General features: G+C 31.2%; 3 protein-coding genes and 1 long non-coding RNA gene across 12 annotated transcripts; 2 read left to right on the top strand and 2 right to left on the bottom strand.

Moving 5' to 3' along the window:
- Positions 1-3,960: 3,960 nt before the first annotated feature.
- Positions 3,961-6,162, bottom strand: LOC125605836 (cytochrome P450 71B34-like). The gene is made up of 3 exons (XM_048775302.1): positions 5,824-6,162; positions 5,145-5,725; positions 3,961-4,651 (listed from the first exon to the last, which is right to left on the bottom strand). Exons 1-3 carry the CDS (start codon positions 6,128-6,130, stop codon positions 4,031-4,033), a joined length of 1,509 nt encoding a protein of 502 aa, XP_048631259.1. The 5' UTR covers positions 6,131-6,162; the 3' UTR covers positions 3,961-4,030.
- Positions 6,163-6,186: 24 nt separating this feature from the next.
- Positions 6,187-11,064, top strand: LOC111211673. Of its 3 annotated transcripts, XR_002662621.2 has the most exons (7): positions 6,187-7,111; positions 7,506-7,598; positions 8,017-8,241; positions 8,346-8,438; positions 8,536-8,636; positions 8,739-8,900; positions 8,982-11,064. XR_002662621.2 is itself a non-coding variant. In XM_022712931.2 (6 exons), exons 1-6 carry the CDS (start codon positions 7,082-7,084, stop codon positions 8,839-8,841), a joined length of 645 nt encoding a protein of 214 aa, XP_022568652.2. In that variant the 5' UTR covers positions 6,187-7,081; the 3' UTR covers positions 8,842-11,064. The 3 variants fall into 3 exon arrangements, 2 of the variants coding, with proteins under 2 accessions (XP_022568652.2, XP_022568653.2); XM_022712931.2 differs by having other exon boundaries at positions 8,739-11,064; XM_022712932.2 differs by having other exon boundaries at positions 6,188-7,111; positions 8,720-11,064.
- A 7,946-nt stretch (positions 11,065-19,010) lies between these two features.
- Positions 19,011-20,860, bottom strand: LOC106366400 (cytochrome P450 71B37). Its single transcript, XM_013806003.3, has 3 exons — positions 20,469-20,860; positions 19,820-20,400; positions 19,011-19,704 (listed from the first exon to the last, which is right to left on the bottom strand). Exons 1-3 carry the CDS (start codon positions 20,764-20,766, stop codon positions 19,090-19,092), a joined length of 1,494 nt encoding a protein of 497 aa, XP_013661457.2. The 5' UTR covers positions 20,767-20,860; the 3' UTR covers positions 19,011-19,089.
- Positions 20,861-21,126: 266 nt separating this feature from the next.
- Positions 21,127-24,282, top strand: LOC125605835. Of its 7 annotated transcripts, none has more exons than XR_007337259.1 (7): positions 21,127-21,533; positions 22,019-22,443; positions 22,541-23,272; positions 23,487-23,647; positions 23,760-23,809; positions 23,892-24,022; positions 24,102-24,282. It is a non-coding gene; the product is annotated as an uncharacterized LOC125605835 (long non-coding RNA). The 7 variants fall into 7 exon arrangements; XR_007337261.1 differs by having other exon boundaries at positions 23,882-24,022; XR_007337263.1 differs by having other exon boundaries at positions 21,134-21,533; positions 22,792-23,272; positions 23,886-24,022.
- The last annotated feature ends 2,319 nt before the right edge of the window (positions 24,283-26,601 follow it).

Raw genomic sequence — 26,601 nt, 5'->3', positions numbered from 1 at the left:
AAGACCATTTAACTCATGCATCCTCCTGAAACTCCATTGTTGGTGAAGATCATCAAAGAATAAGATGAACCCTAGATTTCGTTGTCGACTGTGGCGTAGAAATCAACGCTTTCAGAACTCAAATTGTGCGTCGACCTCGAATAGCGGAGATGAAAAGGTGGCCAACTCTATCATCAGAACGGTGCGTTGCCGTAATGGGCTGGTAAAGTGTGAAAAAATAAGGCCCGAAAAAATACGAAGCCCACATGGATGCAGAATAATTTAAATGAAACGCAGCGTTTGCTTTAGGTGGACAGGTGTCGACTCCAGGAAACTCGAATTTGTGACATGGCATCCTAGCTGGACACTCTAGGAGGGATACAAAGCCTTCTTTATATATAAAGATATGATTTTTACAAGAATTGATTATAAAATAAGCTTGATCATTTGTAACTATATATCCTATTAATTTAGAGTCAATATTTAAAAATATCATTAACTTGGCATATGTGATTATTTTAATTAACCTTATAATTAGGATAAATAATATAAATACTATTAAAATTCTTTGTATTAGTCGGTTATATACTTATATTATAAACTCATAAATTATTATATTACTAGCTCATATAACAGGGTGATTGATGGGAATGTAACAAGTGTCTTTAACTTTAATTTTTATGAGATAATTACAATATAAAACATTTTAAGAACATTTTCATAACACAAAAATGCAGTTTCCAACTCAAAGGCACTTTCTTCCGCTTTATGTCTATAGAAAATTCGATTGTATTCTTATGTTATTATTTTTAGTTGTAAACTAATTATTGTCTAACTATAGAACAACTTTAAAATATTTTAGTTATATACAAAATTAAATTTATTTTATAAATTAAAACACTAGAATCATAACTATACATCATGCTTTTTAGTTTTTAAAGCTAAATCCAAAAAAATAAAGAAATGATAGTAGGAGTTATGTTTTTTAAAGCATAAAATATTGTTATAGGAATATCTTTATTTTTATTTTTTTTCTCATTTAATTTTTACAGCTATATTAGATAAAGATATATCAAAAAAATACACAGACTAAATTTTACATTTAATTTCTACAGTTACAATTTTAGCTATTGTGTACATTTTGATCCATCAAATTTACAAGATATTTAGATTCATGGTCTATTTACCAATTCTCTAGACATTTCTTTGACACTTGTATAATTTCCAATGTATTTCGTTGTTTTTTTATTAACAGGAAGAACTTAATAATAATAGATGTGAAAACTATTTCAGTGTCTTTTTGTTAAAAAGAATTTCCTTAAATATATATTTTTAAATTTTTTTTTATTTTTAGATAAAAAAAATAATTTTTAGAAATTTAAATGAATTGAAATAAATATTTTAGAATATTATAATTGTTTTGACAGATTTTTAAATATTAGTATAATAAAAGTAAATATAAAGATGAGTTGGAGATCTCTTAATCCCCTATATATTATTTGAGAAGCATTGCAACATTTTTTTGTAGCCACGTGTCATCACTAGAATGATTCTTAGAATCCTTAGAGAAATATGTTGGTCCATCTAAAAATATAATAAGCTTTTTATTAAATCATAATAAATACATTATTAATGTGTTTTATTATTTCTTTAAATAAGATTACGGAATTTCCTAATGTGACTAAAGTATATATGACAATTAATGATTTTGAATAATAAAGATTTGATAAAAATAAGTGTGTATTATAATTATACTCCCTATGTTTCAATATAGATGATGTTTTAGAAAGACTAATTTGTTTCAATTTACATGAAGTTTTGAGATTTTAAGGTTGCTTTTAACTTTATTGGAAATTGTTCAACCAATTAAATTTTACTGTCTCTTTTATAATTGGTTGACTGATTTTATAATTATATTTTTAAAATACTTTTTTAGAGAACTGTAATTTTCTTAATCTTTGTGCACTACTACAAAACATCAAGTATTATGAAACATATGGAGTATTTGTTTAATTTTAAGCTATTAAAATAAATTAAACAATCATAGTAACCATATAATAAAAATTAAAAAAATTATTTATATACTATATTTTGAATTTTTAAAAACGAGTATAAATTACTAAAACTATTAAAAGTTTCACAATAAAATTTTGTGATCTATGATTTAAAACTTTTGCTATGACATGATACAAATAATTAAAAAATAATATAAGTTGAAAGTCTCATTTAATAAGTATCAAAAATAAAAGATATATAAATATATGTATCATTTTAAATTAAACTATATGCCATATAAAAATATAAAAATATCTTAATTTTGAAATTTACTTTGAACATTTTTTTGATAAAAAATTTGAAAAAATATTGACAACTTAATTTTTTAAAATATTATAAATTACTTAAACTATTAATTCCACAGTGAAAATTTTGTTATCACTAATTTAGACTTTTTGCTATAACAGATACAAATGATAAAAAAATATGAGCAAGAAGCATCATCTAATAAATATTAATATTAAAATATACTATATATATGTTACTATCATTTAAATTTAATTATATATCATATCAAATAGAAAAAATATTTTTTCGATTTATAAAATTTATTTATATGTTCGCACCAATTTAATTATATAAATAGTAGATAATGACTTTTTAATTATTCAATATCTATTTATTATTTCATAATATGTTAAAAACATATAATCCCCTATATATTATTTGAGAAGCATTGCAACATTTTTTTGTAGCCACGTGTCATCACTAGAATGATTCTTAGAATCCTTAGAGAAATATGTTGGTCCATCTAAAAATATAATAAGCTTTTTATTATATCATAATAAATACATTATTAATGTGTTTTATTATTTCTTTAAATAAGATTACGAAATTTCCTAATGTGACTAAAGTATATATGACAATTAATGATTTTGAATAATAAAGATTTGATAAAAATAAGTGTGTATTATAATTATATTCCCTATGTTTCAATATAGATGATGTTTTAGAAAGACTAATTTGTTTCAATTTACATGAAGTTTTGAGATTTTAAGGTTGCTTTTAACTTTATTGGAAATTGTTCAACCAATTAAATTTTACTGTCTCTTTTATAATTGGTTGACTGATTTTATAATTATATTTTAAAAATACTTTTTTAGAGAACTGTAATTTTCTTAATCTTTGTGCACTACTACAAAACATCAAGTATTATGAAACATATGGAGTATTTGTTTAATTTTAAGCTATTAAAATAAATTAAACAATCATAGTAACCATATAATAAAAATTAAAAAAATTATTTATATACTATATTTTGAATTTTTAAAAACGAGTATAAATTACTAAAACTATTAAAAGTTTCACAATAAAATTTTGTGATCTATGATTTAAAACTTTTGCTATGACATGATACAAATAATTAAAAAATAGTATAAGTTGAAAGTTTCATTTAATAAGTATCAAAATAAAAGATATATAAATATATGTATCATTTTAAATTAAACTATATGCCATATAAAAATATAAAAATATCTTAATTTTCAAATTTACTTTGAATATTTTTTTGATAAAAAATTTGAAAAAATATAGACAACTTAATTTTTTTAAATATTATAAATTACTTAAACTATTAATTCTACAGTGAAAATTTTGTTATCACTAATTTAGATTTTTTGCTATAACAGATACAAATGATAAAAAAAATATGAGCAAGAAGCATCATCTAATAAATATTAATATTAAAATATACTATATATATGTTACTTTCATTTAAATTTAATTATATATCATATCAAATAGAAAAAATATTTTTTTCGATTTATAAAATTTATTTATATGTTCGCACCAATTTAATTATATAAATAGTAGATAATGACTTTTTAATTATTCAATATCTATTTATTATTTCATAATATGTTAAAAACATATAATATATAAAAGAATTTATATATATAATGTTCATCCTTAACCTAGTTTCCCAAGTAAAGTAACATCAGTTTTATTTTATTTTTAAGCAAAACAAGCATAAACAGAGGAGCTTAGATTAACGAGACTAGTGATCTATATATTTCACAGCCACAGGCACAAGTAGAAGCTCGTTTTTCTTGTTGACAGTGAGACCCGGAGCTTCTTCGATGTCGATATCTTCGACCTTCATGCCTTCTGGTAACTCCCAGTCAAAACGATGCAACATATTAGCAAGACCAAACTCCACCATCGTTGTCCCCATGTAAATTGCAGGACAAATTCTCCTTCCACCCCCAAACGGTAATAGCTCAAAGTGCTGTCCTTTTGCATCGATGTCACTATCAACAAACCTCTCCGGGAGAAACACTTCAGGTTCTTTCCAAGTATCAGGATCACGCCCTATAGCCCAGACATTCACATGAAGCCTTGTCTTGACTGGAATAGTGTAACCGTTGATCTCAAACTCAGACATTACTTCTCTTGGGAGTAGTATTGGTGTTGTAGGATGTAGCCTCCAAGTTTCTTTGATAACCATTTTCAGGTACTTGAAGTGATCTGTGTCGTCTAAGGTGATCGTTGACCTGCTCCCCATGTGGTTTCTGATTTCAGATTGGACTTTCTTCATCACACGTGGGTTCCTAGCGAGCTCTGTCATTGCCCATGTCATGGTTATTGCAGAAGTATCTATCCCCGCTAGAAGAACGTTCTGTGACAAAGATTATAAAATCAGGTCAGATTCTCATGATATTACAAGACGTATCAAGTATGCAAAATACCAGAGAACCAAACCTGAATTGAACCAAAAAAACGAAAACTTAGAGAAACACTAACGGTCTCAATTTCTCTAAACCTAAAAAAAACATAACCGAACGAGAACCAATAACCAAATTGGTACCAGAATATTAAAATATAATTTATTTACCTGAAAATATTAATTATTTTTAGTTTTAAAATAACTATATATTTAAAATATAATTTATAAATCGAAAATTATTCAAGAAACTGAATTACTTAACATTTTTTGGATTTTTCGGGTTTAATAGGAAGTTTTAATTTTTTTGTGGGTTTTTTTGTTCAACCCCGAACCTATCCAAAAAGTTACCGGTTTCTAAATGGATCGAAAACACCCCAACCAAAATAAACCGATCCGACTCAAAAACCCGAATGTACAGGAGTAGTGCCAAGTGTTTTGTAATTACCATCAAGATTGCTTTGATATGGTTTCTTGTGAGCTTGTCATTTCCAAGAACAGCTTCTTCCTTCTCTAACTTCAGTAACAGATCCACGAAGTCTTCACTCCCTTGTTTCTTTTCCTGTTTGTGCAGATCAATCATTTGTTCATAGAAGGCATCGAGATCTCTCACGCTCTTCTCTCTACGCCCTTGCAGACCTGTGAACCAGTCGATGATCCGTCCGAAACACGGTATGAAGTCTGAGGCTGAAAAGCTTCCCAACATCTCAAGTGCCTCACGGACTAACTTATTGAAACTATCACTGTTGAGTACAGTTCCTTCAAAGCTCACACTAAATGCTGCCTTGCATATTACGCTCACAGTCAAAGCAAGACACGTCTTGTTCAAGTTGATAGGAGTTTTCAGAGAAGCTGATTCAGTGATTGAATCGATCAGCTTCTTGACCTCCTCTTCCTTTATGGGCTGGATCGAGTGAACTTGTTTAGTACTGAAAAGTTCCTGAGCAGCGAGCTTTCTTAGTTCTTTCCAGTAATCATCATAGGGAGAGAAAGCAATGTCCAGATAGTTGTAAGAGAGGTCTCTTGGCCCTAAAGAAAGATCAAGATTCAAGATTCAAGGGGTTTTGAGTAAATATTCAAGATTCAAGATTCATGGGTTTTGTTAAGAAAAGTCAACACTTGTGTACCTGCCAAGCCTGGGCGGCTACAACAGTGGAGGTCATGGATTTTCAGAGCTTGTCTTGCTGTTTCAGAGGTGGAAACTATGACTGTTGGGACTTTTCCAAGCTTCAGAAGCATGACAGGACCATACTTCTTTGAGAGCCTCCATAGAGACTGATGTGGTAACTCTCCAATCTGGTGCAAGTTACCTATGATAGGAAAGCCAGGAGGAGACGGTGGTCTCCGTTGATGTAGCCGCCGGTTCTTGTATTTGATGGCGGCGAGAAGAAGAAAGATGAGGAACAGAAGTGAGAGAAGCGAAATGTCAACCATTTTTCTGATTTGATGCGAGTTGAAACGTAACTCTCACCTCCTAGGTAAGGTAAACTATATACTAGCACGTTGCTGTCTTGTTTTCCTTTTTTTTTTATTTGAACAACCGCACGTTGCTGTCTATTGTCACTGGGGCTGGGCAAAAAACCTGAATCCGAAGAATCCAACCGAATCCGATCTGTATCGAACCCGAACCGAAATGATTAGATATCCGAACGGATTCAAAATTTTGGTATCCAGAGAACCGAAACCAAACTTGGTCCGAACCGAAGTATTTCGGGTACCCGAATGTATCCAAAATATAGATTTATATATCTAAATATATTAATTACTTTTAGATTTAATGTATATTAAAAACATTCAAAATATATAAGATACTTTTAAGTTATTTAAAAGACTTGAAAATATATATAAATAGCCAAAAGTAAAATTTTAAAATAGCTAAAATATATTCAAAACACCAAAAATAGTTGAAATATCTACTGATTTTCTATCAAAAAGTATTCAAACCAAACCAATTTATATCTTATATATTAAAACAGAAGTCTCAACCTTGATTCATGTGTGATTTTTTTTAAAAATGGACCTAATGGAGAAAGTCATCTTACATTTAATCTATAATCTTATCATTGGGGAAATTTTACTTTTACACTTTGTTGGATACTATTTTTCAATTTTACCATTAGTCTAAGGACATTTTCAGAAATACCACTTTCATTAATGAGCAAAAGGCAATAATACCCTTACCTTATCTTCTTCTCCACCATCGGTTTCTCTCCTTCTCCCCGAGTCACAATCGTCTCTCTCTCACCGTCGTCTCTCTCTCTCTCTCACCATCGATTTCCGGCGTCTCTCTCACCATCTAGTTTCGGCGTCTCTCTCACCGTCTAGTTCCGTCGACTTTCTCTCACCGTCGACTTCTGGCGACGAAATCGATTCAAAATCTCCAAGATGTCAACTCCTATATGTGATTCACAACTTGTATGTCTCTAATTTTTGTATTTTTACTTAATTCGATTTAGTGCTTTCTCTTATCGAACAATCAAACAAGGTTCTCTTAGATATCACATTTAAAGATGTCGATCTAAGAGAAACATATTTGATAGTGAAACATTGAGAGTGAAAACATTGAGTATTTGAAAACTTAAATCTGGTTTTGAAGTCATATTAAGATTGATCTGAATGGTTCCGGCTAAGAAAGAGATTTTTCGATAGTGAAAACTGCATATTAAGGAAGAGATAATTTCCGTTAGTGAAAACTGAATATTAAGGAATTATAACCCCCTTTAAATCTGGGTTTCATGAGATTGTTGATAAATACAAGTCAATGATTTATAAGGAATTATAACCCCTTATAAATCTGGGTTTCTGCCAGGAAACCTCTTCTGCAGATCCGTTATGTCTACGTAGGGACTCAACAAGGGCTCCGACAATTACTGAAGTGTTGGAGGTAGAGAAGAAAAATAATGTGAGTTTTTACTAAAGTTTATAAATTTATTCGTACTGTATTGTTTAGAAAGAGGTTTATAAACATAATCCTTGAAAAAGGGTTACAAGCAGGCGCCTTGGTAAAAAATATGAAGTGTTTAAACATTTTAGAATACTTTTCATTTTGTACTTTTTCTGTAACACGTTGCTTGCATCATTCACACACTAGCCCTTAACATTCACATTAGATTATTGAGAATGGTTGATATGTTTCTTCTTGGCTTGTGTTTTGTGTGTGAACTTGCATGTTTCACTTGTCTTAACACCTTGCTTGTGTCATGCCCTCATTAGCTCCTGCCATTCACATGAGATTACTAAGTTAACTATATTGTTTCATAATGGTTTATAAATAAGAGATTTACAGAGACTTATAAAATATTGTTTTATCCTTGTTAAAGGGTGTGGTTACTACAATGTTTGGATTCTCTGAGGAATTCAAACATTTGGTGAACCCAACACATCCTGATGATAAGGACTTTGACAGTGTTGTACAACTAGTTCAACAAGGATACAAAGTGAAGAAAAGCGATTGGGAACAAGGATTTGTGGATGTTTTCTTACAACAGAAGACATTGGTCGACAAAGCAGGACAGAAGACAAAGATGTACAGCAAAACCTCTAAGGTCATTGTGTTTTTGATGTTTTATAAGACTTTATCAAATTTGAAATTGCTAAGTTATTTTAATATTATAAGCATTTATAAATCTCTTATTTTTGTTTGAAATAGGAGCAAACACAAGATGAAGAAGAACAACAAGTGGAAGTTGGTGTTGAATTCGGCGACGGTGATAAAGAAAGAGAAACATCAAAAACCAATGAAGTAAGCTAATATATAAACCCTTATAAATTCGGACTATCATTTAAAAAAAATTATAAGCCATCCTAAATTTGTTATTTTTTTTTTCTCTTGGAAATAGGGGCAGACATTTGAGGAAGGAGAAAAAGAACAAATGGAAGCTGATACAGAAGTTGAGGAGCCCGTGCAAGTTGAAAGGCAGAATGAAGAAGAGGAAATAAGGTAAATAACTCTTTTTATAATGGTTTATAAATGTTATTTTCAGGTTGTGTTATCAAAACTGAATGATGAATATGTTTATATAGCCATCATAATACTGTTTAGGAACAAAAGCATAAGAAGAATAAAGAGAAAAGAAAAGATGAAGCGTATGAGAAAGCTAAGGAGAAATTTCAAGATGAAGATGGTTCCAAACTCGATAAGTTAATCCAAATGCTTTATGATTTGAATAAACGAGTAGAAGTAATCGAGAATGTCTTACAATTGGTAAGCAAATAACTTTACCAAGCACTTATAAATATTTTCACATGTTATTTTCTTTACCTATTATGACATGATTTCTTGAAGGCACCTGATGGTTATGAGAGTCCATGCAACTATGATGATACAAAAGGTGCACCAAATGATGAAAATGAAAAAGAAGAAAATTCTGGTGGTAAAAGAAATGCAACAGATGATGAAAATGATGAAGAAGAAATTTCTGATACACAACAACTGACGGAAGTGAATATTTTTAAGGAAAATGAGAATACAGAGAAAATCACTTCAGACGAAGATACTGAAAAAAGTGAAGAAAAAAGATGCATAAAACAAAAGTCACAGTTACAATTCTAAAAAAAGAATATAAATGTTTATAAATTTTTTGATATTAAGCTTAACTAATCTTATCTTTTGTAGATGACGTCATCTACTCCAACATTCACTACTCCAAACTTTGATATAATAGTATAAAATTTAATATATTTTATAAGGCTTTGTAAATTTTAATGTATAAAGCTTAAAATTACAGTTTCTAAATAATTTGTTTAAAGATTACATCGTCTATAAATAATTTTTCGCAAGAGATGATTAAAACATTTATAAGCATTATATATGGATTCATAAACAATAATGTATTAAAATTTATTAAAAATCACTTATAAACCTTCGTAAAACTCAGATATACTAGTTTATAAAGTATTATATAAACTCAGAGATGAAATTTAAACACAAAAAAATGATATGTAAAGGCTGATAAATAACTTATAACCCCTAATATATCTTATAATAAGATTTTAGAAAGCATTATAAAAATTAATGATAAAAAGTTTAAAAAGTAAAATCGGTGATATAAATACATGCTACTGTTACCGTTGACACAAGTGCTTGGTTCCATGCCTTTACTCGTTGAACTAGTCTAGTCCTTCAATCTCTCTGAAGGTGAAACTGCGAGGCCAAGTTCAGTGTTTTATGTTTTACCAAGCAAAAATTCCCTCATGTATCTTACGTTTTGTGGGACACACATTACAGAAACAATATTGGTAACCTTAGAAACTCATGTTTTCTCATCAACCGCTTTGTCATCTTCCATAGCGTTTCTTTTTCTTGTAAAATGATGATTAATATTTCATAAATAATGTGTGTTTTTCTAGATAAGTTATCAATTGGTTAATGTTATGAAATAATCAGGAAATGTCTGTTCTTCTTCCTAGAATCATCCTCTTGATGGCTCATGTGATGAAGATCAAGATATGTTTTGTTTTCATGTTAAAAGGAAGCATGTGAAGAACATTGGACATATAGTATAACATGGTTGCAACAGAGAGCCTAACAGATAAGTTATTTGGGACTTTTATCTTCATTACGGATAAGATCTTATTGTAACAAAACAGAACAAATCGACATGTTGTTTCCTTTCCAAGCCATCCAAAACACAACAAAACAGTAGGGACGCTCACTTCACTTCACTGTGGTTTCTTATACTATGATGGAAAACCAACAATCTCAACTTAAATGCAATAGCTAATTCTTTCCAGAGGTTTCCACACTTGTCTCTAGTCCTGCCTCACGTACCTATGATTACAAAAGTGGATATCTCTTTGGTAATATTAAGAAGCAAAAAGTAATTCAAAAATCAGTAATAATAGTTAACAAACTATTTCAAAGTCTATAAATCTATTTATAAAAGTCTATAAAGCCAGTTACAAAAGTTTATAAGAGTTCATAAAATCTTTTATAAATATACAAATGATTTTATAAGAGTTCATAAATCATTTTATAAGGTTAATTAATAAGAACTTATAAAGAGATTATAAACCTTTTATAAAGGTTTATAAATATTTGTAGAAGTTTATATAGGTTTCTAAATGTTAATTAAGGGTCTATAACAAAGATTTATAAAAAACAATTATAAAGATATAATTTATAAAAGTTTATAAAGATTTATAAAAAAATTTATTCATAGTTTATAAACCATTTATAAAGGGTTATAAAAAAATATAAAGGCTTTATAAGAATTTATAAAAGGTATATAAACGGTTTAGAGGCACTTCTAGAGCTGTTAGAAAAATATATATTCTGCTAGAAAAATATCAGAAGGGTTATAAATCGGTGTATAACACTTATAGAACAAAAATTAGTTAATAAAAATAATATATTATCTTAAAACCCCAAAAATCACCTTATAAACCATAAATCAGTTTATAAGACCTTATAAATCAATTTATAAAATTTTATAAGTATATATAAACTGATATGTCTTTTGTAAGAATTTAGAAGGTTTTGTGTATCATTTATAAACTCCTATAAACAAATGTGCCCATTAATAGAAGTTTATAATTATTTAAGTGTTTGTTAATTGGTTAAGAACAAATAATTTATAGAAACTATAAAAGAATATATTTTAAAATTAGTTTATAATTTTTTTAAAAAAATTCATAATTGGTATATCAGCTATTTATTTAAAAGAATTTATAAATAATCATTATAAGAGTTTTTTATATATCATTTATAAAAGTCTTTATTTCATTTATAAAATTATTTAAACAAATTATAAGGTTTATAAGGGTGTATAAGTCATTTATAAGTGTTTATAAATGGTTTATAAATAATTGGACATGTGTATGCATCAATCTTGTACCCTGAATTGATGATTAGCAATTGCTCTATGTGGTTTTGTAGAACAATAGTTGATTATGCGAAATCATATATAAATGAGTCATTTTGATAGTAAATCCCGATTATTAATTTTAAGTATTCATAAAATGGTTTATAAATTAATTTCTAAGGGTTTATAAATTAACTTATAAGGGATTTATAAACTGATTTATCAGAGTTTATAAACTGGTTTTTGATTATAAATGTTTATAACTTAATTTATAAGAGTTTATGAACTGGTTTGAACAATAGTTGATTATGCGAAATCATAAATGAGTCATTTTGATAGTAAATCCCTATTATTAATTTTAAGTATTCATAAGTGGTTTATAAATTAATTTCTAAGGTTTTATAAATTAACTTATAAGGGATTATAAACTGATTTATCAGAGTTTATAAACTGGTTTTTGATTATAAAGGTTTATAACTTAATTTATAAGAGTTTATGAACTGGTTTGTAAGGATTTCTAAGTTAATTTATTATAAATAATAATAAGTTGATTTATAGAATAAAGTTTTATAAGGGCTTATAAAATATTTATACATGCTTATAATAAGTTGTCTTTGTTCAACATCACACAGCTCTCCCTTCACAAATATTCAAACTCCACAGACAAATAAATATTTAGCAGGATCATGTTTACTTTTGGTGAAATTTTTTGACCTTCTGCCATTCATCTGTGATCTCCGCCAAAATCACATGTACACTAGCAACTTTGCAAACAGCTATAATCTCTTGTATATTATCTAGTATCTCCCATCCACGTTCAACTGCAAGATCACCTCTAACTATCATAACTCCTAAAGTATTTGAACACTTCATCTCCAAAGAAGAGGTTCATGTACATATCTTGCATTACTCTAAGAAATGATCTACTGCTGCGTCTTTTTATGGAAAACAGTTGTTTCCAATTTTGATGAGGCTTCATATTCTGCAGGAAAACAAAGCATATCTCAATTAGATACTCTCTAATGTCAGGAAGTCGAAAAATCTACAAACCAGACGGATACACGTGCCCATTCCAAGATTAGGCTCTGAGGCATCAGCATCTGAAGTCAATATTCCACACTCCAAAGCAATAGCCCTGGTAGTTTGTATGTTGTCACCAGTAACCATACGAACCTGAACATCAACAAACATCATGCAGCGTTATTAGCAGGCTAAGAAAGATAATTTGTGCAATGGGCCTTTTTGGTAAAATCGAACAAAAGAAGCACTTTGACACCAGCATTCTGAATCCACATTTGAAAATAATTTGATAAGACACACTACCAAAATACTGCAGCCCATGATATGTGGGTTATTGTTCTGAAATTAAACAAATACGATGTATACATTTGACTAATGTTAAGATAAAAGTAAAAATGAACATAAATAAACAAAACTAATCCTCACCTTTATGCCTACTATAGATCGTAAAATATGGTCGTTCTCTGGGAGAACCCAGTCTGAGAGTTCTTAGCCTGTTGGGACCTTTTCAAGCTCATAGGTTCTGAAGGCCAGTGCCACACATCGTAAGGTTCTTCCAGCCATCTCTTCGATACCAGTTTTGAAATATTGTGCCTGGAAATATCAAAGTAATTCATTGGCAAAGTGTCATGAAAACCTAAGTTTGAGTTGCAGAATCATACAGAACAATAAGATCTGGTGGCTATAGTCACCGACGAGCCGATCAGGATCGGGATCGTGGGATTGGATTACGTCGCGTTATGGATTTTCACGGAGGACGAGTTGCCGAAGTACAAGGTGACGGTGGAGGAGGGGATGAGGCTGGCGAAGGAGTACAGTCCCATTCCGAGAATACATAACACTATATTCCTCATAAATAAAAATTTATAAGGTTATAAATCTGAGATTTGAAAACTTCATGAAAAAAACTTCGTCTCCTTCCCAGAAACCGATCGATTTTGAGAAACCAAGCAAAAATTACAGAAAAGAGACGAAAATCACTATCTATTATCCTCTGACCTTTGTTACGTTCGTTAAGATAGATTGTTCTATTCGTTGAGCTTGTAGTCTTCGCCAAATCTCGTCGAACGTCAACATCTCCTGAATAATCAAATCTCACTGGGGAAATCGCCGAAGTCGTCGAATCTCTCGCCGAAGTTGTCGAATCTCTCGCCGGAATCGTCGAATCTCTCGCCGGAATCGTCGAATCTCTCACCGGATTCGTCTAATCTCTCGTCGGAATCGTCGAATCTCTCGCCGGAATCGTCGAGTCTCTCGCCGGAATCGTCGATCAATTTGGGGATTTTCTATTTGAAATTTTTTGTTGGAAAAGGCATATGTTTATGTTTGATTAAATAAGGGTATAATGGTACTTTAGCCATTAAAATTTTAAAGGTAAAGTTGAAAAGTGTAAAGTTGAAAAGTGGTATTAGGAAAGTGGTATTAGTGGCAATTCCCCCTTATCATTTAAATTTTGGGCCGACCAGAAATTTTATTGGACTATCAATAATTAGATTTAAACAATAGATGATCCATTGGATTTATAGATAGTATAAATTAAATAGATATAATTTAATGTTGTAATACTATACCTCCATATGTTAATTATTTAAATATTTGTTGATGTTAACTTTTAAAATTATAAAGATTTTTTTTAAATAAAAAAAATCATATTATCTAACAATGGTTAATCTTTACTACTTTAAACCAATGAAAACAAATTTTAAAAATTAAACAAAAACTAAATGTTTAATTATTTACTTGAAAATATAAATCTATGAAGCGAAAAGTTTAATTTTTTAAAAACTTTCTAAATTTGTGAAATGTTACAATATCTTTTAATATGACAATAAAACAATATTTTACTAATCTTTATATATATAGTTATGATTTTAATAATGAAATAATAATCCAAAAATAAATATATTGAAGAAGATACAAATACATGTGAAAATTTGAAACAATCTATTCAATAAAAAAAATATAACGTAAACTTATTATGTTTTAAAAATTGATAGACATATATATATTATAATATATACCAATTTAGAATTGAAAACACAATGTTTATATATAATTAAATGAAAACAAAAACCCGCGCAACAAAAACCCGAGCGGTTGCGCGGATCGAAATCTAGTGTTAAGTTTAAGTATTCAGACATATGTTATTCAAATTTATATGTAATATAGTATTTTATTTACAGATTTTGAGAAATTTAAACTATATACTGAATTTTAAAAAAATTAAAATTATTTAAATGGGTTATCCGAACCCGAACCGAATCCCAACCGAAATTTAAAAATATCCGAATGACGCTGAAATCTTTAATCCCAAAAACCCAAAACATAAATAAACCTGAACCGAACCCGAATGGATACCCGAACGTCCCCCTATTTGTCACTGTCTTATGTCCTTTTTAAAGTTCTGCTTTTACGGTTTTATTTATAAGACATTTATGGGTTTTGTTTGGGCTTTTACATGTTGACGGTGACGAATCGACATAATGTCAACACAAGATCCCCAAACTCTAGAATTAGACACGATGATACCACAAAAGCAAAAGCGCCCGGTTCTGGTCACTGCGGCTCCTTTTGTGAAAGAAAACATGCGGCAGAGGTAAGAGATCTAAAATTAAATTTGGTACTTCAATTGAATGTTAAGATATTTTACGATAAAACCTTGAACTATAGAAGTGTTAATGCAATTAATTACATTCAAACAGTTGTATTCCACCTTTGGAAGCAAATATATATACAACTTGATTCATAATCAGACATCGATTCCAGCTGCAACTGTGTTTTATGGTATTGACAAAGAGTTGAGGAACATTATCTCAAGGTAAGAAAGTATTTCGGTTCTCTTATAGCTTTGTGGCTGAGAAGTTGTTTCTTGTAGGTTTAAAAATCAATGATCCATCTTGTTATTTATTTCTTTTTTATCAAGTTGGCTGAGACTTAAGATCTTAATTTATAAATCTTTCTATTCATTGATATGATGACAAATAAAAACTCAAAGCCCGAGATCCGAAAACCGCTCCAAAGATCCAAATTAGTATCTGAGTAAATATTCAAAACCTAAATGAATACTTCAAATAATTAATTCTAAAAAAAAATTAAGTATAGTTACAAAATATGTCTAACAACATAACATGAATATACCATGAATAGTTTATAACAGCAGAGGTGTATTTTCAGAGCTTGTTTTGCTGTTTTAGAAGAAGAAACTACAACCGTTGACAATCTTCCAAGCTTCAGAAACATCACAGGACCATACTTCTTGGAGAGTCTCCATAGGGATTGGTGTGGTAATTCTCCAAACTGGTGCAAGTTACCGATGATTGGAAAACCAGGAGGAGATGGTGGTCATTGTTGCTTCTTCTTGCTTTTGAAGGCGGTGAAAAGAAGAAATGTGAGAAAGAAAAGTGGTAGAAACCAAATCGTTGCCATTTTTTTTTTACTAGCATACGTCTTAAGTTTTCTTGAATGATGACGAAGGAAGCTTGTACTTTTATATATACAAATATACTGTTGTGAGTTTGCTCTGTTTTCTCATATCATCTTTTGGGTTTACTTTAAATTCTAACGATTAAAAAAACTTTTAAAAACTTGAGTAGAGAAAAAGAATTCAACCTAGAACACCACGGCTGTTCTATACAGCATCGCAGACAAGCCATGTGTTTTAGAAACATTTTATATCATGTTATATTATATTGTATCATTTATATTTAAACAAAACATTTTTATATCATGTTTAAACAGATCAAAGCAAGAAAGACCAGAGAACACACTACACGCTAAAAGTGCAAATCAGACCAAAAGTACGTAGTAATCAGACTGCACGGAGATTACGGTATACTGCGGTTGGTTTCTTTGATCAGTAAATGACTTGAATGATGATAACGAGACAAAAAAAAATACACGCAGAGACAGTCAAAGGATAAAGTTGAAAACGATTTAGAAGTGGTAAGGTGGCTTCAATTGATAAAAGTGATTCTGGCGAATCTAGAGAAAAAAAATTGTGGGGGCATAAATAAATAAAAGGAAAGAAACAGTTCAGGAGGAGATTCGAAGAGTGATCTAGAGGGGGCAAACAGATGACTGGAACCAACTATGATATGGAAAACTTGTAGTTTCTAATGGAAATATATTTATTTTTAGATTTTTTGTGGGGGCAGCTGCCTCCTCCCCACATAACGTAGGTTCGCCACTGATTCTAGAGAGAAGGGGACAAAGTGGTTTTATTCAAAATCATGGTGTTGTCTTAGTTGTCAAAAAATTTCATGCACAAGAACACATTTCAAATGGCAGAGTAGGTTTTGTTCAGGACCATGGTGTTGACACACAAGTATCTTAGTTGCCAAACAACTTCATGCACAAAAACACATTACCAATTTACCAATGGCTGAGTAGGGTTGTCCCTAGATGAATTAGCTCCCTAATCAAATCTTAGGAAATTACATGTCCTCTCTTAAATGATAATTTTCATTAGTTGTATGTTATAACTTCTAAAGCCCATTAATGCAGAAATATTTTTGACACTCAAAATCAAACAAAATCATTTTCCATAGCCTTTATAAATCTATATGAAGATCTTCGAAAAGTTTATATATTTTACCAAATAAATGTTTTCTAAAATAACCGAAATTCATGAAAATTTTAGGTAAGACTTGGATTAAAAAGTTAACGTGATATATATATCTAAAACGATATTCTGACTATAGAGCTCTGACCACATATGTTTTGATTTACCAAATTTATATTTTCTGGATTAAATTGAATGTTGTAGATTAATTTTTTTGTAACAGAAAGAATAATTATTTTTAATTAACATTAATCGTCTTGGACTCAGGAAGGAGTTTAGATTCTAATGCCACGAGTTTAATTTCTTCTAGAAACAGAATGATGTGTTCTGGTCAATGTTTTTAAACCCGACCCGGACACAGAACCGGACGACTTACCGGGTTACTGGGTCACTGGTTCGACCACGGGTGAACCGCGGGTTGATAGATGAATTAATTTTTTTATATAATAATATATCAGCTATATAAATAAAAATATAGAAACTAAAGTTTAATATTTTCTAAATATTTTTAAAACATAAAATAATAGTTTGGATATGTATATATTTTATGTTTAAAAACATTTAGAAAATAATTAACCTTAGTTTTTATATTTTTATTTTCATTTGACATACAAAATATCAAAAAAATAGTTTAAACTATTTAAAATTTTCCCTAACAACGTAAGAGTTATGACATCTAAAATAAATCCAAACATAACATTTATAAATATTTAAATATTTAAATGCCTAATGTGAATAATAAATTAAACTACAAATAGAAAATAAACCAAAAGTAAAAGATCATTGTAATAAATTATCAATAACGGAAATAAACTAACACCAAATCACATCAATTAATTTTGGTTCTGTCTACCATCGTTCACTTTATTTTCTTTAGGTGACATAGTGAAATCTTCATCAAAATCTAAAAAACAAAAATATAAAACTGAAACTTAGAATATAAAACATAATCTAAAAACATAATTAAAAACTAAAAAAAAGAAGTAAAAAGTTATTTGTCAGTACCTAACTTCTTAATTGGAAACTTAGAATATAAAACATAATCTAAAAACATAATTAAAAACTAAAAAAGAAGAAGTAAAAAGTTATTTATTGGTTCGACCGATGGTTCAACCGGTACCGGGTTCCAGGTTTTACCGGGTTTTTGCGGATTTTTGCGGGTTTTTAAATATTGGGTTTTTCACAAAATCCAAACCGGATTTTTTCTGGGTCACCGGATTTACCGGTTCAACCGCGGGTCCGGATCGGGTTTCAAAACACTGGTTCTGGTAGATAAGACTTTGCTTGGTCCAAAATTAACTTGGTGGGGTGCCTCCTTCAGCTCATTCTTGAAGTAGTCGGTCTTGTCCGTGATATTGGATGGTTGTCAATAGTGACGTCGGATGATTGTGTAGTCTCAGTCCCTCGAATCTGGTACCCGGGCATCACATGGAGAGAGAGGCCCGGATGAGAGAGTGCAATAATTCGAGAAGTGCAATAATTGTGTGTGTGTACATCATTAAGAATTAAAGATCCAGATATTAAAAGTGTTTTTTGTCTTGAATTAATTTAATACAGTCATTCAAAAAAAAAAATCCAGATATTAAAAGCGAAAATATTTGGTGGTGGGTTTAAAATCAACTTTTTATAAATAATTGACAATATTTTAGAAAAAGAAAACTAGTGTTCTGTTCAATCATACCATTATCATATATAGGATTTGGTGGAATAATTAGGTTCAGTGTACTGAGTGGAACCAAGATAAACGTGTTTACCCTTTCAAACGTTTGTCTTGGCAACGAATTAATTTAATATTATTTGAACAATTTCCAGTAAGATAAAAGTTTGGACTTGAAGATGTCAAATCACGTTACATTTTCTGTCTCTACATCCATTTTTTTTTTAATTTCCCTTTCATACAACATTGTTAGATTAGCAAGACAAGATACAATGGGACACAAGATGTAGTTTCATAGTACAATGGATGCAACAATTTATTGTAAAGTCATGAAAGACTTAGTTTAAAGTGATCAATTATATACATACTTCACAGGAACAAGTAAAAGTTCATTTTTCTTGCTCACATTTAGTCCAGGAGACTCTTCCATGTCGATATCTTCAACCTCCATGTCTTCTGGTAATTTCCAGTCAAAATGAAACAACATATTAGCAAGACCAAACTCCACCATTGATGTCCCCATGTATATTGCTGGACATAGTCTCCTGCCAGCCCCAAATGGCAATAACTCAAAACTCTGCCCTTTTGGGTCAATGTTGTTATCAATAAATCTTTCAGGGAGAAACATATCTGGATCTTTCCAGGTATCAGGATCACGCCCTATAGCCCAAACATTCACATAAAGCCGTGTCTTGGGTTGAATCTGGTAGCCATTGATCTCAAATTCAGACATTACTTCTCTTGGAACTATAAGAGGTGCTGGAGGGTGTAGCCTCCATGTTTCTTTGACTACCATTTTTAGGTAGTGGAGCTGCTCTATGTCATCCAAGGTGATCATTGACTTGTTCCCAATTTGATTTCTGATTTCTGATTGCAGTTTCTTCATTGCTCTTGGGCTTCTCATAAGTTCTGTCATTGCCCACGTCATTGTTATTGCAGAAGTGCCTATGCCCCCAATAAGAACATTCTGTAATCAGATATAAAAAATAAATGTTGGAATCCTCAGGTAAAATTCTTAGAGTTGCAAATATTTATTTATTTTTTTTATTTTGATCAACTCAAATATTTATATCTATAGTTACCATTAAGATTGCTTTGACATGGTTTCTTGTGAGCTTCCCATATCCAAGAACAGATTCTTCTTTCTGAAACCTCAAGAGCAGATCCACAAAATCTTCACTTCCCTTTTCTTTTTCCTCTCTATGTAGGTCAAACATCTGTTCATAGAAAGCATCAAGATCTCTCACACTCCTCTCTCTCCTCCCTTGTAAGCCGGTGAGCCGGTCGACGATCCAGCCGCCGTTTGGGAAAAAATCCGAGGCAGAGAAGCTCCCAAGAAACAAAAATGCCTCGTTGATGAACTTGTCGAATCTATCGCTGTTGAGTACAGTTTCATGGAAACTCACACCAAATGCTGCCCTGCAAATCACGCCAACGGTTAAAGAAAGAAACTTCTCGCTCAAGTTAACTGGTGTTTTCTCTTGAGCTGATTTGGTGACTATGTCTATCAGCTTCTTGACTTCCTCGTCCCTGATGGGTTGCATCGTGTGAACTCGTTTAGGACTAAAGACTTCTTGCACACACAGTTTCTTAACTTCTTTCCAGTAATCATCATAGGGAGCAAAAGCAATGTCCAGATAATTGTAAGAGAGCTCTCTTGGCCCTGAGAAATGATCCTATATGTGAATAAAGAAAATTTTTGTAGTATGTGTTGAGTGAGTGTCATGGTACCTGCTAAGCTTGGACGGCTACAACAATGGAGGTCATGAATTTTCAGAGCTTGTTTAGCTGTTTCAGAGGAAGATAGTACTACAGTTGGGATGCTTCCAAGCTTCAGAAACATAACAGGACCATACTCTTTGGAGAGTTTCCACAGGGATTGATGCGGTAACTCCCCGAGCTGGTGTAAGTTTCCGATGATCGGTAAACCAGGAGGAGATGGTGGTCGTCGTTGCTGCTTCTTGCGTTTAAAGGCGGCGAGAAGAAGGATAGTGACGAAGAGAAGTGATAGAAACCAAATAGTAGCCATTTAGTTTTCCTAAAAATGATGATGATAATGATGAAGGAGACTTGTGATTTATATATACACATTTTTAGCATTGTGGTCATTTCTCTGCTTTCAACTTTGTTTTCCTTCACTTTCAACCCTTTAAAAGAAACTAATATAGTTGAAACTTGAGAATACATTATAAATTCTAATTTTTACCAAAAAAACTAATACTCTCTTCAATTCCAAGTTATACTAATCTTTATATATAAAGAAGACATTGTATCACTCCTGAGGGCTCCACGTCGGATGCCACGTCTGAAATAGGGTCTCCCTCGCACTGACACGTCAGATCCGCAGCGTATCATTTAAGTGTGATCCGGGCTTGGCATTTGGGCTTCATATCATGTCCGTACGAGGCCTGACTACCACAATCTCTTCCTGGAAGAACCCTAATCATCCTCTACGCTCGCCTTCGTGAACTCCGCTCTCCTTCGATCGGCGCAGCTGCGCTCCATCTTCTGTAACGGTTCTTCGATAGTTAATGGACTTTAAACGTCTTAAATCACCACTGCGAAGCTCCCTCCTGCGCCGCACCTCTGCTGCACTTTAGTACTCTCACGATTCATTGATACTCGAATCTGACCTCATCTTTTCCAATGGCTATGGCGAAGGTTTTCTTTTCCGATCTCAAGGCTGGGCGGTGCTCATCCGTTGTGGAAGCGAGACTACTTCGATTCTAGGAGGCTAGGAATGTTAAGCGTGGTGGAGAGCTAATGTGGATGGATCTGCTCATGGTTGATGTCAAAGTAAGTTCCCCATCCTCATTAGATCTGAACGCCTTTGAATAACATTTTTTTTAGAACTGTTGATTATTCATATGTTCTTTGATCTAGAAATATACGAGACTCATTGATCTGATCTGAACGCGTTTGTATAATGTTTTTTAGAACTGTTGATTTTTTCATATGTTCTTTGATCTAGAAATATACTAGACTTACTGATCTGCTCTGGAAATAGTATAGCTGTAAAGTGATTATGCGTTTGATTAATATCTTATAGAAATGTTGATTTTCCCATATGTTATTTGTTCTAGAAATATAGTGTTACTGATTTGATCTAATATTATATGTGAGCCGCAATGTGATTATTATTATTATTATTATTATTGGTTTGGGTTGTCATTGATCATGCTGTTTACTATCTAGGTTTTGGTTCCTGCAATTTAAAGTACTGATGATCCGTTTGAGTTTATACCGTTGTAGCACTGAAATAATTTTTTAATGTGTTTCAGTCGACTGTGATGCAAGTCACGATCAGTGCTGGCCGTCTCCCACAGTTCAACAATTCGAATGACTACAGCACGACACCTGTCCCCTTTCTCTAAACTGTGCGTTCCATTGAAGCAAACTTTGTTTCGTCATCTTCTACCACAAGCTTTTCATCTTCTTCAATATCAAAACTCGATCTGTTCCTCCTACATGTCATCCTCATTAACGAGCTTCTCCGTTGAAGTCTCCCTGGCTCCTCCATCTCGAGTTCTGCTTCTCACGCCGTCTAGGACCTGTCTCGATGATGCTGCCTCTCTGACTCCACCACTGCGTCATTTCCTTTGCGAGCAATTCCATATCTCCTCTTTATCCAAAGCGACTCCATATTTCTTTTCCTTCTCTTTCTGTCACCGGCAATGGTGGTTAAGCTCCTTGGATCTGCTCTGAGGTATTTTACACAGATTTTCGTCGCCTCTTCGTTTCGTGATTGAGATTTTGATTATAATTTTAATATACTTCTCTCTTGTGTTTTCGTGTTTTTTCAGATTGGATATGGTTATATTTGATTATCAATCCTGTGTTTGAGGATCTGTTAGATTCTGATTTGATTTATCTGAACCTTCACTGATATTGACGAGAGTCTAATGTAAATTAAGTCTGTTGCTAGCCTATTTTTATATTGGTTATGAATTATAATGTTTTTGTGTGATTGATTTTGTTTGATCTCAGTGTAGATCTTTAGATTGGTTTCTTTGATTTAGGTTCTGTCATGCTTACTATTGAGTGAACAGAGCAGGAATTCCTATGCTCCAGATTGTATCTCACTTCATAAGAAAAATGGGCTTGATGCCACTGAATATGGATGCAATGGATTGTATGGTATTTGGAAGTGAGTAATCTGAATATGCAAGAAGGCTCTCCCCACTGATGTTAATATCTCAATCCATCCAATTAGACAAGCTAAGTTTACAAGTGTCTTTCTTTCTTTGTCGTTTCTATATATTCTGAGTTTATTTGCATTGCTTAAAATTATACGACTTATTAATGGCATGGTGGAAGTGCGGCTGCTCAGATTTGTCTGGCTTTGAGGTTTTTTGCTGTTGTGGTAGCAAATATAATCTGTTTGGTTCTAACATGGTTTGCATGTAACTCGGTTTTCATATAATTGCTCTGATGAAATGTGTCATGAACTTATTGTCTTGAGCTACCTTTCTAATTATTTTTAGATCACCGAAGTAACTACGGAGCAATGGATTCAGGCTCAGCAGCTTGAACAGGTCTTTAGTTTTTGCTTTAAAGTTGTCGTTCAATGCAATTGGATTTTGGAGTTGTGATAAGTAGTTTAAACCGTAGTACTCATTCATTGCCAAAGTTGATAATTTGTTTTTCCCTACTGCACCTTGGAGAATTCAGTGGTCGTACTTAAAGTCTAAAAGCTTTTACCGTAGCTTAATCATCTTATAAGTCTCTCATTACGATATCTCTATTTAGCTCATTAGTGACATCCAAGGAAAACATTTTCCCAAAGTTCAAGAAGCATTTGATGTTCATTGGGATGGAAAGAAGGCTATCTCTTTGTACAATCATATCTCACATAAGCCATGTCTCAATAAAATAGCTTCTGGGCTGCTGTTACAAGACACCACCACCAGGTTTTGTTTCAAAATCTTTACATCTCATCATGTCTATGATTTAGATCGTACCATGTCTATGATTTAGATCGTATGATAATGCATAACTAAACTTTGCTTTGATTCTTTATAGTTGCAAAGGTTCATCAAACATGAGATGGGAAGAACCGAGATCACACATGGGTAAAATATTTTATATGCTTTTTTTTTTGTTAAAATGTAAATTATATTACAGAAGTAAATGTTTGTTACAAGCTAGGTGCAGAGATCTTCGTTGGCAAAAAAAAGGGAAGCTAAACGTGAAAATCAGTATGAGAAAATTGGATTAGCTATAAGTTAACCAGAATGAAAGGAGACTGGCAGACCTTTGCTGAACCTTTGTGAAGGATGGTCTGGGTAAGCCTGTCACTGTGAGAAAGGTAGTACCATGAGATTTAGCAACGCATAAGTGTAACCTGTTTTCCTCTTTTTCCAGAGAAGATAAGAATGTTCCTTGAGTGACCAGTTTTCTTAGTAAGAAACAAGATTCTTCTGCTGGAGAAAAGGAAGCCAACGATCAATTTTTAAAAAAATTTGTTTAGTTAACATTATTGTGTTGAGAAAAAAAAATTTACATTATTAATTCATATTATATGAATGATATATTTTAAATTCCATCGTAACATATTTGAAAAAAATTAAAATATGCTGAAACATAACATTGTTTGAATCCATTTTCAATATTTGATCAAACCATCCGAACAGCACTCAAAGCAAAAATAATGTTTATCATTCATCGATTGAATGTATGTCAAACATTCGATTAAAGAATCATTAGCACCATTATAAGACTTTATGTAGTTGCGTGAAAGTATTTCAATATCTTAATCTAAGGATTTTAGATCATGGATGAACTAAATATAACAAATATTTATCGTCCTAAAAAAATTAAATATTATGTATAAATGAAATGAAACAACTATAAAAAGTTAGAAATAACTTTTTATACCTAATCGTAAACGTACTTTCATATCCAAGTAAAACAAATATTTTTAAAAAAAAATCAAATGTAGCCATTATCATTTTCATCGAATTATTTAAAATGATGAGAAAAAATAACAAAACAAATAATTAAAGTCTATGTTATTTTAATTAATAATAAGTTTATAGTTTCATTACAATTTAAGATACTTTTATATTATTCATTCATTCGCTGCCCGCCCGTAGGGCGGGTTTCCCCTAGTTTGAAATATAAGACAAGACGTTAATATAATATTTTGAAGTCTTAAGTTATTAACTAATATAATTAAAGTTTATATAAAAATAAATAAAAATATTAGATTAATTATTTTCAGTATAAAAATTATCTCTGTTTCTATCACTTCAAAATATTCTGTTTTATCAAAACATGTATATTCTAAAATACGTAAGTGTCCCAATACAACAAAAACACCAAATAATCTAATACAAAATAGATCAAAAATTAATTCTATGAAGTCTAATTTATATGTAGAATTGTATGAATACAACTTAAATAAATTATCAATTAAAAATATGAATCTAAAAGAAAATTATTTTTGACAAAAAAAAAATTTAAATTATTAACTGCATAGATTAAATATAATAGTTTCAATATCATTAATTTGTAAAACAAATTTTGTATACACAAAAGAGAAAAACAAGGCGCCTTCTGAATTGCAAACCTTCATTAGTATTAGTATATGTTTATTGGTTATAACTAATTAACTTACATAAATATGAATCCAAATATACGACGCCGACGATGAAAAGAATAGAAATTGATGAGCAGAGGACAAGGCCAAAAAACACATGAATCACGTGCGACAAAGTTAGCTGAGCTAAACTACCTTTTCATAGTAGGATTTAGTCGAATGGCTTGATCAGAGGTCAATAAGTGAAGAGTTTGGAATTCTATTACTTTTTTTGTCATCTAGTAGATTATATTAAAACATAAAATGAAGTATAATAATTAGCAAAAACATCAGTCTTTCCAAAGCCAAGAGCCATCAAAATTCCTTCGGAGCCATGAGTGAGAAAAGAGCATACTCCTTCCAAAATACAACAAGAGATAAACAAACTAATTGGACAAAACACTAGAGCCTAAAATACACAGAAATTAAGTAAGCGAATACTCAAATTTCCGACGAGTCTTAGATTCGTGAACCCGAAACTATGATTGCAACTTGAAAGAAAGACCTAAAAAATCTCCAACTTAAAAGATATGGAACCATACCATTAGCTCCAAGGCAGGCCTGAAGATCATCTATCCACTGAAACATAAAGCAAGTTGGTGAAGACCTTGAAATGGCTCAGCGGCACGCAGAACCTACACCCGTTCCAACCGAAGCAGAACACTATTAGCACCATAATCTAAAACTTAAAACTAAAATAGATGCAATAAAATCAATCAGTTTTAAACCTAATTAGAACAAAAACTAATTGTGGTTTATTTTAGACGAATATGTAAAACTCAATGTACCCAAACAATGGGTAAGTGAATCGATCAAGGTTCTTATATTCAAAATCAGAGGCCTAACTAATCATAGATTTATTATTATTAGAATAGTCTTCTATTTATTTGTATGCATGTAATTACAAACGATTAAAAACTAACACAAAGTGGAAAAAATATTAATAAATTATTACGATTTTTTTTTATAACGCTGATTTATTAGGACATTACATTTATGAGAAACATTACATAGATGATTCGACAACCGACAATACTACAGGTTTTATGAAGATCTACGCGTAACTGCATCATCTGAGCCATCCTATGAAGATTTCTTCTGTCGTCTTCATTAATAAATCGCTCTCTCCGAGACTTGAAAACTAGATTTCCTGTAATCTGCAAGAAATTGCATAGTCCTGGATGTAGAAGTCTTTAAACCTTAACCAGTAGACTACGGTGCTTCCACAATTATTACGATTTAGTTTGGTCAAAAATATTTCTATACATGCATAAATTTTCAAAA

This window comes from Brassica napus, unplaced genomic scaffold (assembly GCF_020379485.1).
Source record: "Brassica napus cultivar Da-Ae unplaced genomic scaffold, Da-Ae ScsIHWf_808;HRSCAF=1157, whole genome shotgun sequence".
In the NCBI taxonomy this organism is placed as follows: Eukaryota; Viridiplantae; Streptophyta; class Magnoliopsida; order Brassicales; family Brassicaceae; genus Brassica; species Brassica napus.
Note: the sequence above shows the minus strand (reverse complement) of the source record. Positions and strands in the feature narration are given on the sequence as shown.

Excerpts from the sequence above, each read along its gene's own strand:
- LOC125605836 (XM_048775302.1), bottom strand. The coding sequence starts at position 6,130 with ATGGTTGACATTTCGCTTCTCTCACTTCTGTTCCTCATCTTTCTTCTT. Across the intron at positions 5,726-5,823 it reads TAGCCGCCCAGGCTTGGCAG|GGCCAAGAGACCTCTCTTAC; the intron begins GTACACAAGTGT and ends ATCTTTCTTTAG. Across the intron at positions 4,652-5,144 it reads ATATCAAAGCAATCTTGATG|AACGTTCTTCTAGCGGGGAT; the intron begins GTAATTACAAAA and ends TCTTTGTCACAG.
- LOC106366400 (XM_013806003.3), bottom strand. The coding sequence starts at position 20,766 with ATGGCTACTATTTGGTTTCTATCACTTCTCTTCGTCACTATCCTTCTT. Across the intron at positions 20,401-20,468 it reads TAGCCGTCCAAGCTTAGCAG|GGCCAAGAGAGCTCTCTTAC; the intron begins GTACCATGACAC and ends ATCATTTCTCAG. Across the intron at positions 19,705-19,819 it reads ATGTCAAAGCAATCTTAATG|AATGTTCTTATTGGGGGCAT; the intron begins GTAACTATAGAT and ends ATCTGATTACAG.
- LOC111211673 (XM_022712931.2), top strand. The coding sequence starts at position 7,082 with ATGTCAACTCCTATATGTGATTCACAACTT. Across the intron at positions 8,242-8,345 it reads TGTACAGCAAAACCTCTAAG|GAGCAAACACAAGATGAAGA; the intron begins GTCATTGTGTTT and ends TGTTTGAAATAG. Across the intron at positions 8,637-8,738 it reads AATGAAGAAGAGGAAATAAG|GAACAAAAGCATAAGAAGAA; the intron begins GTAAATAACTCT and ends AATACTGTTTAG.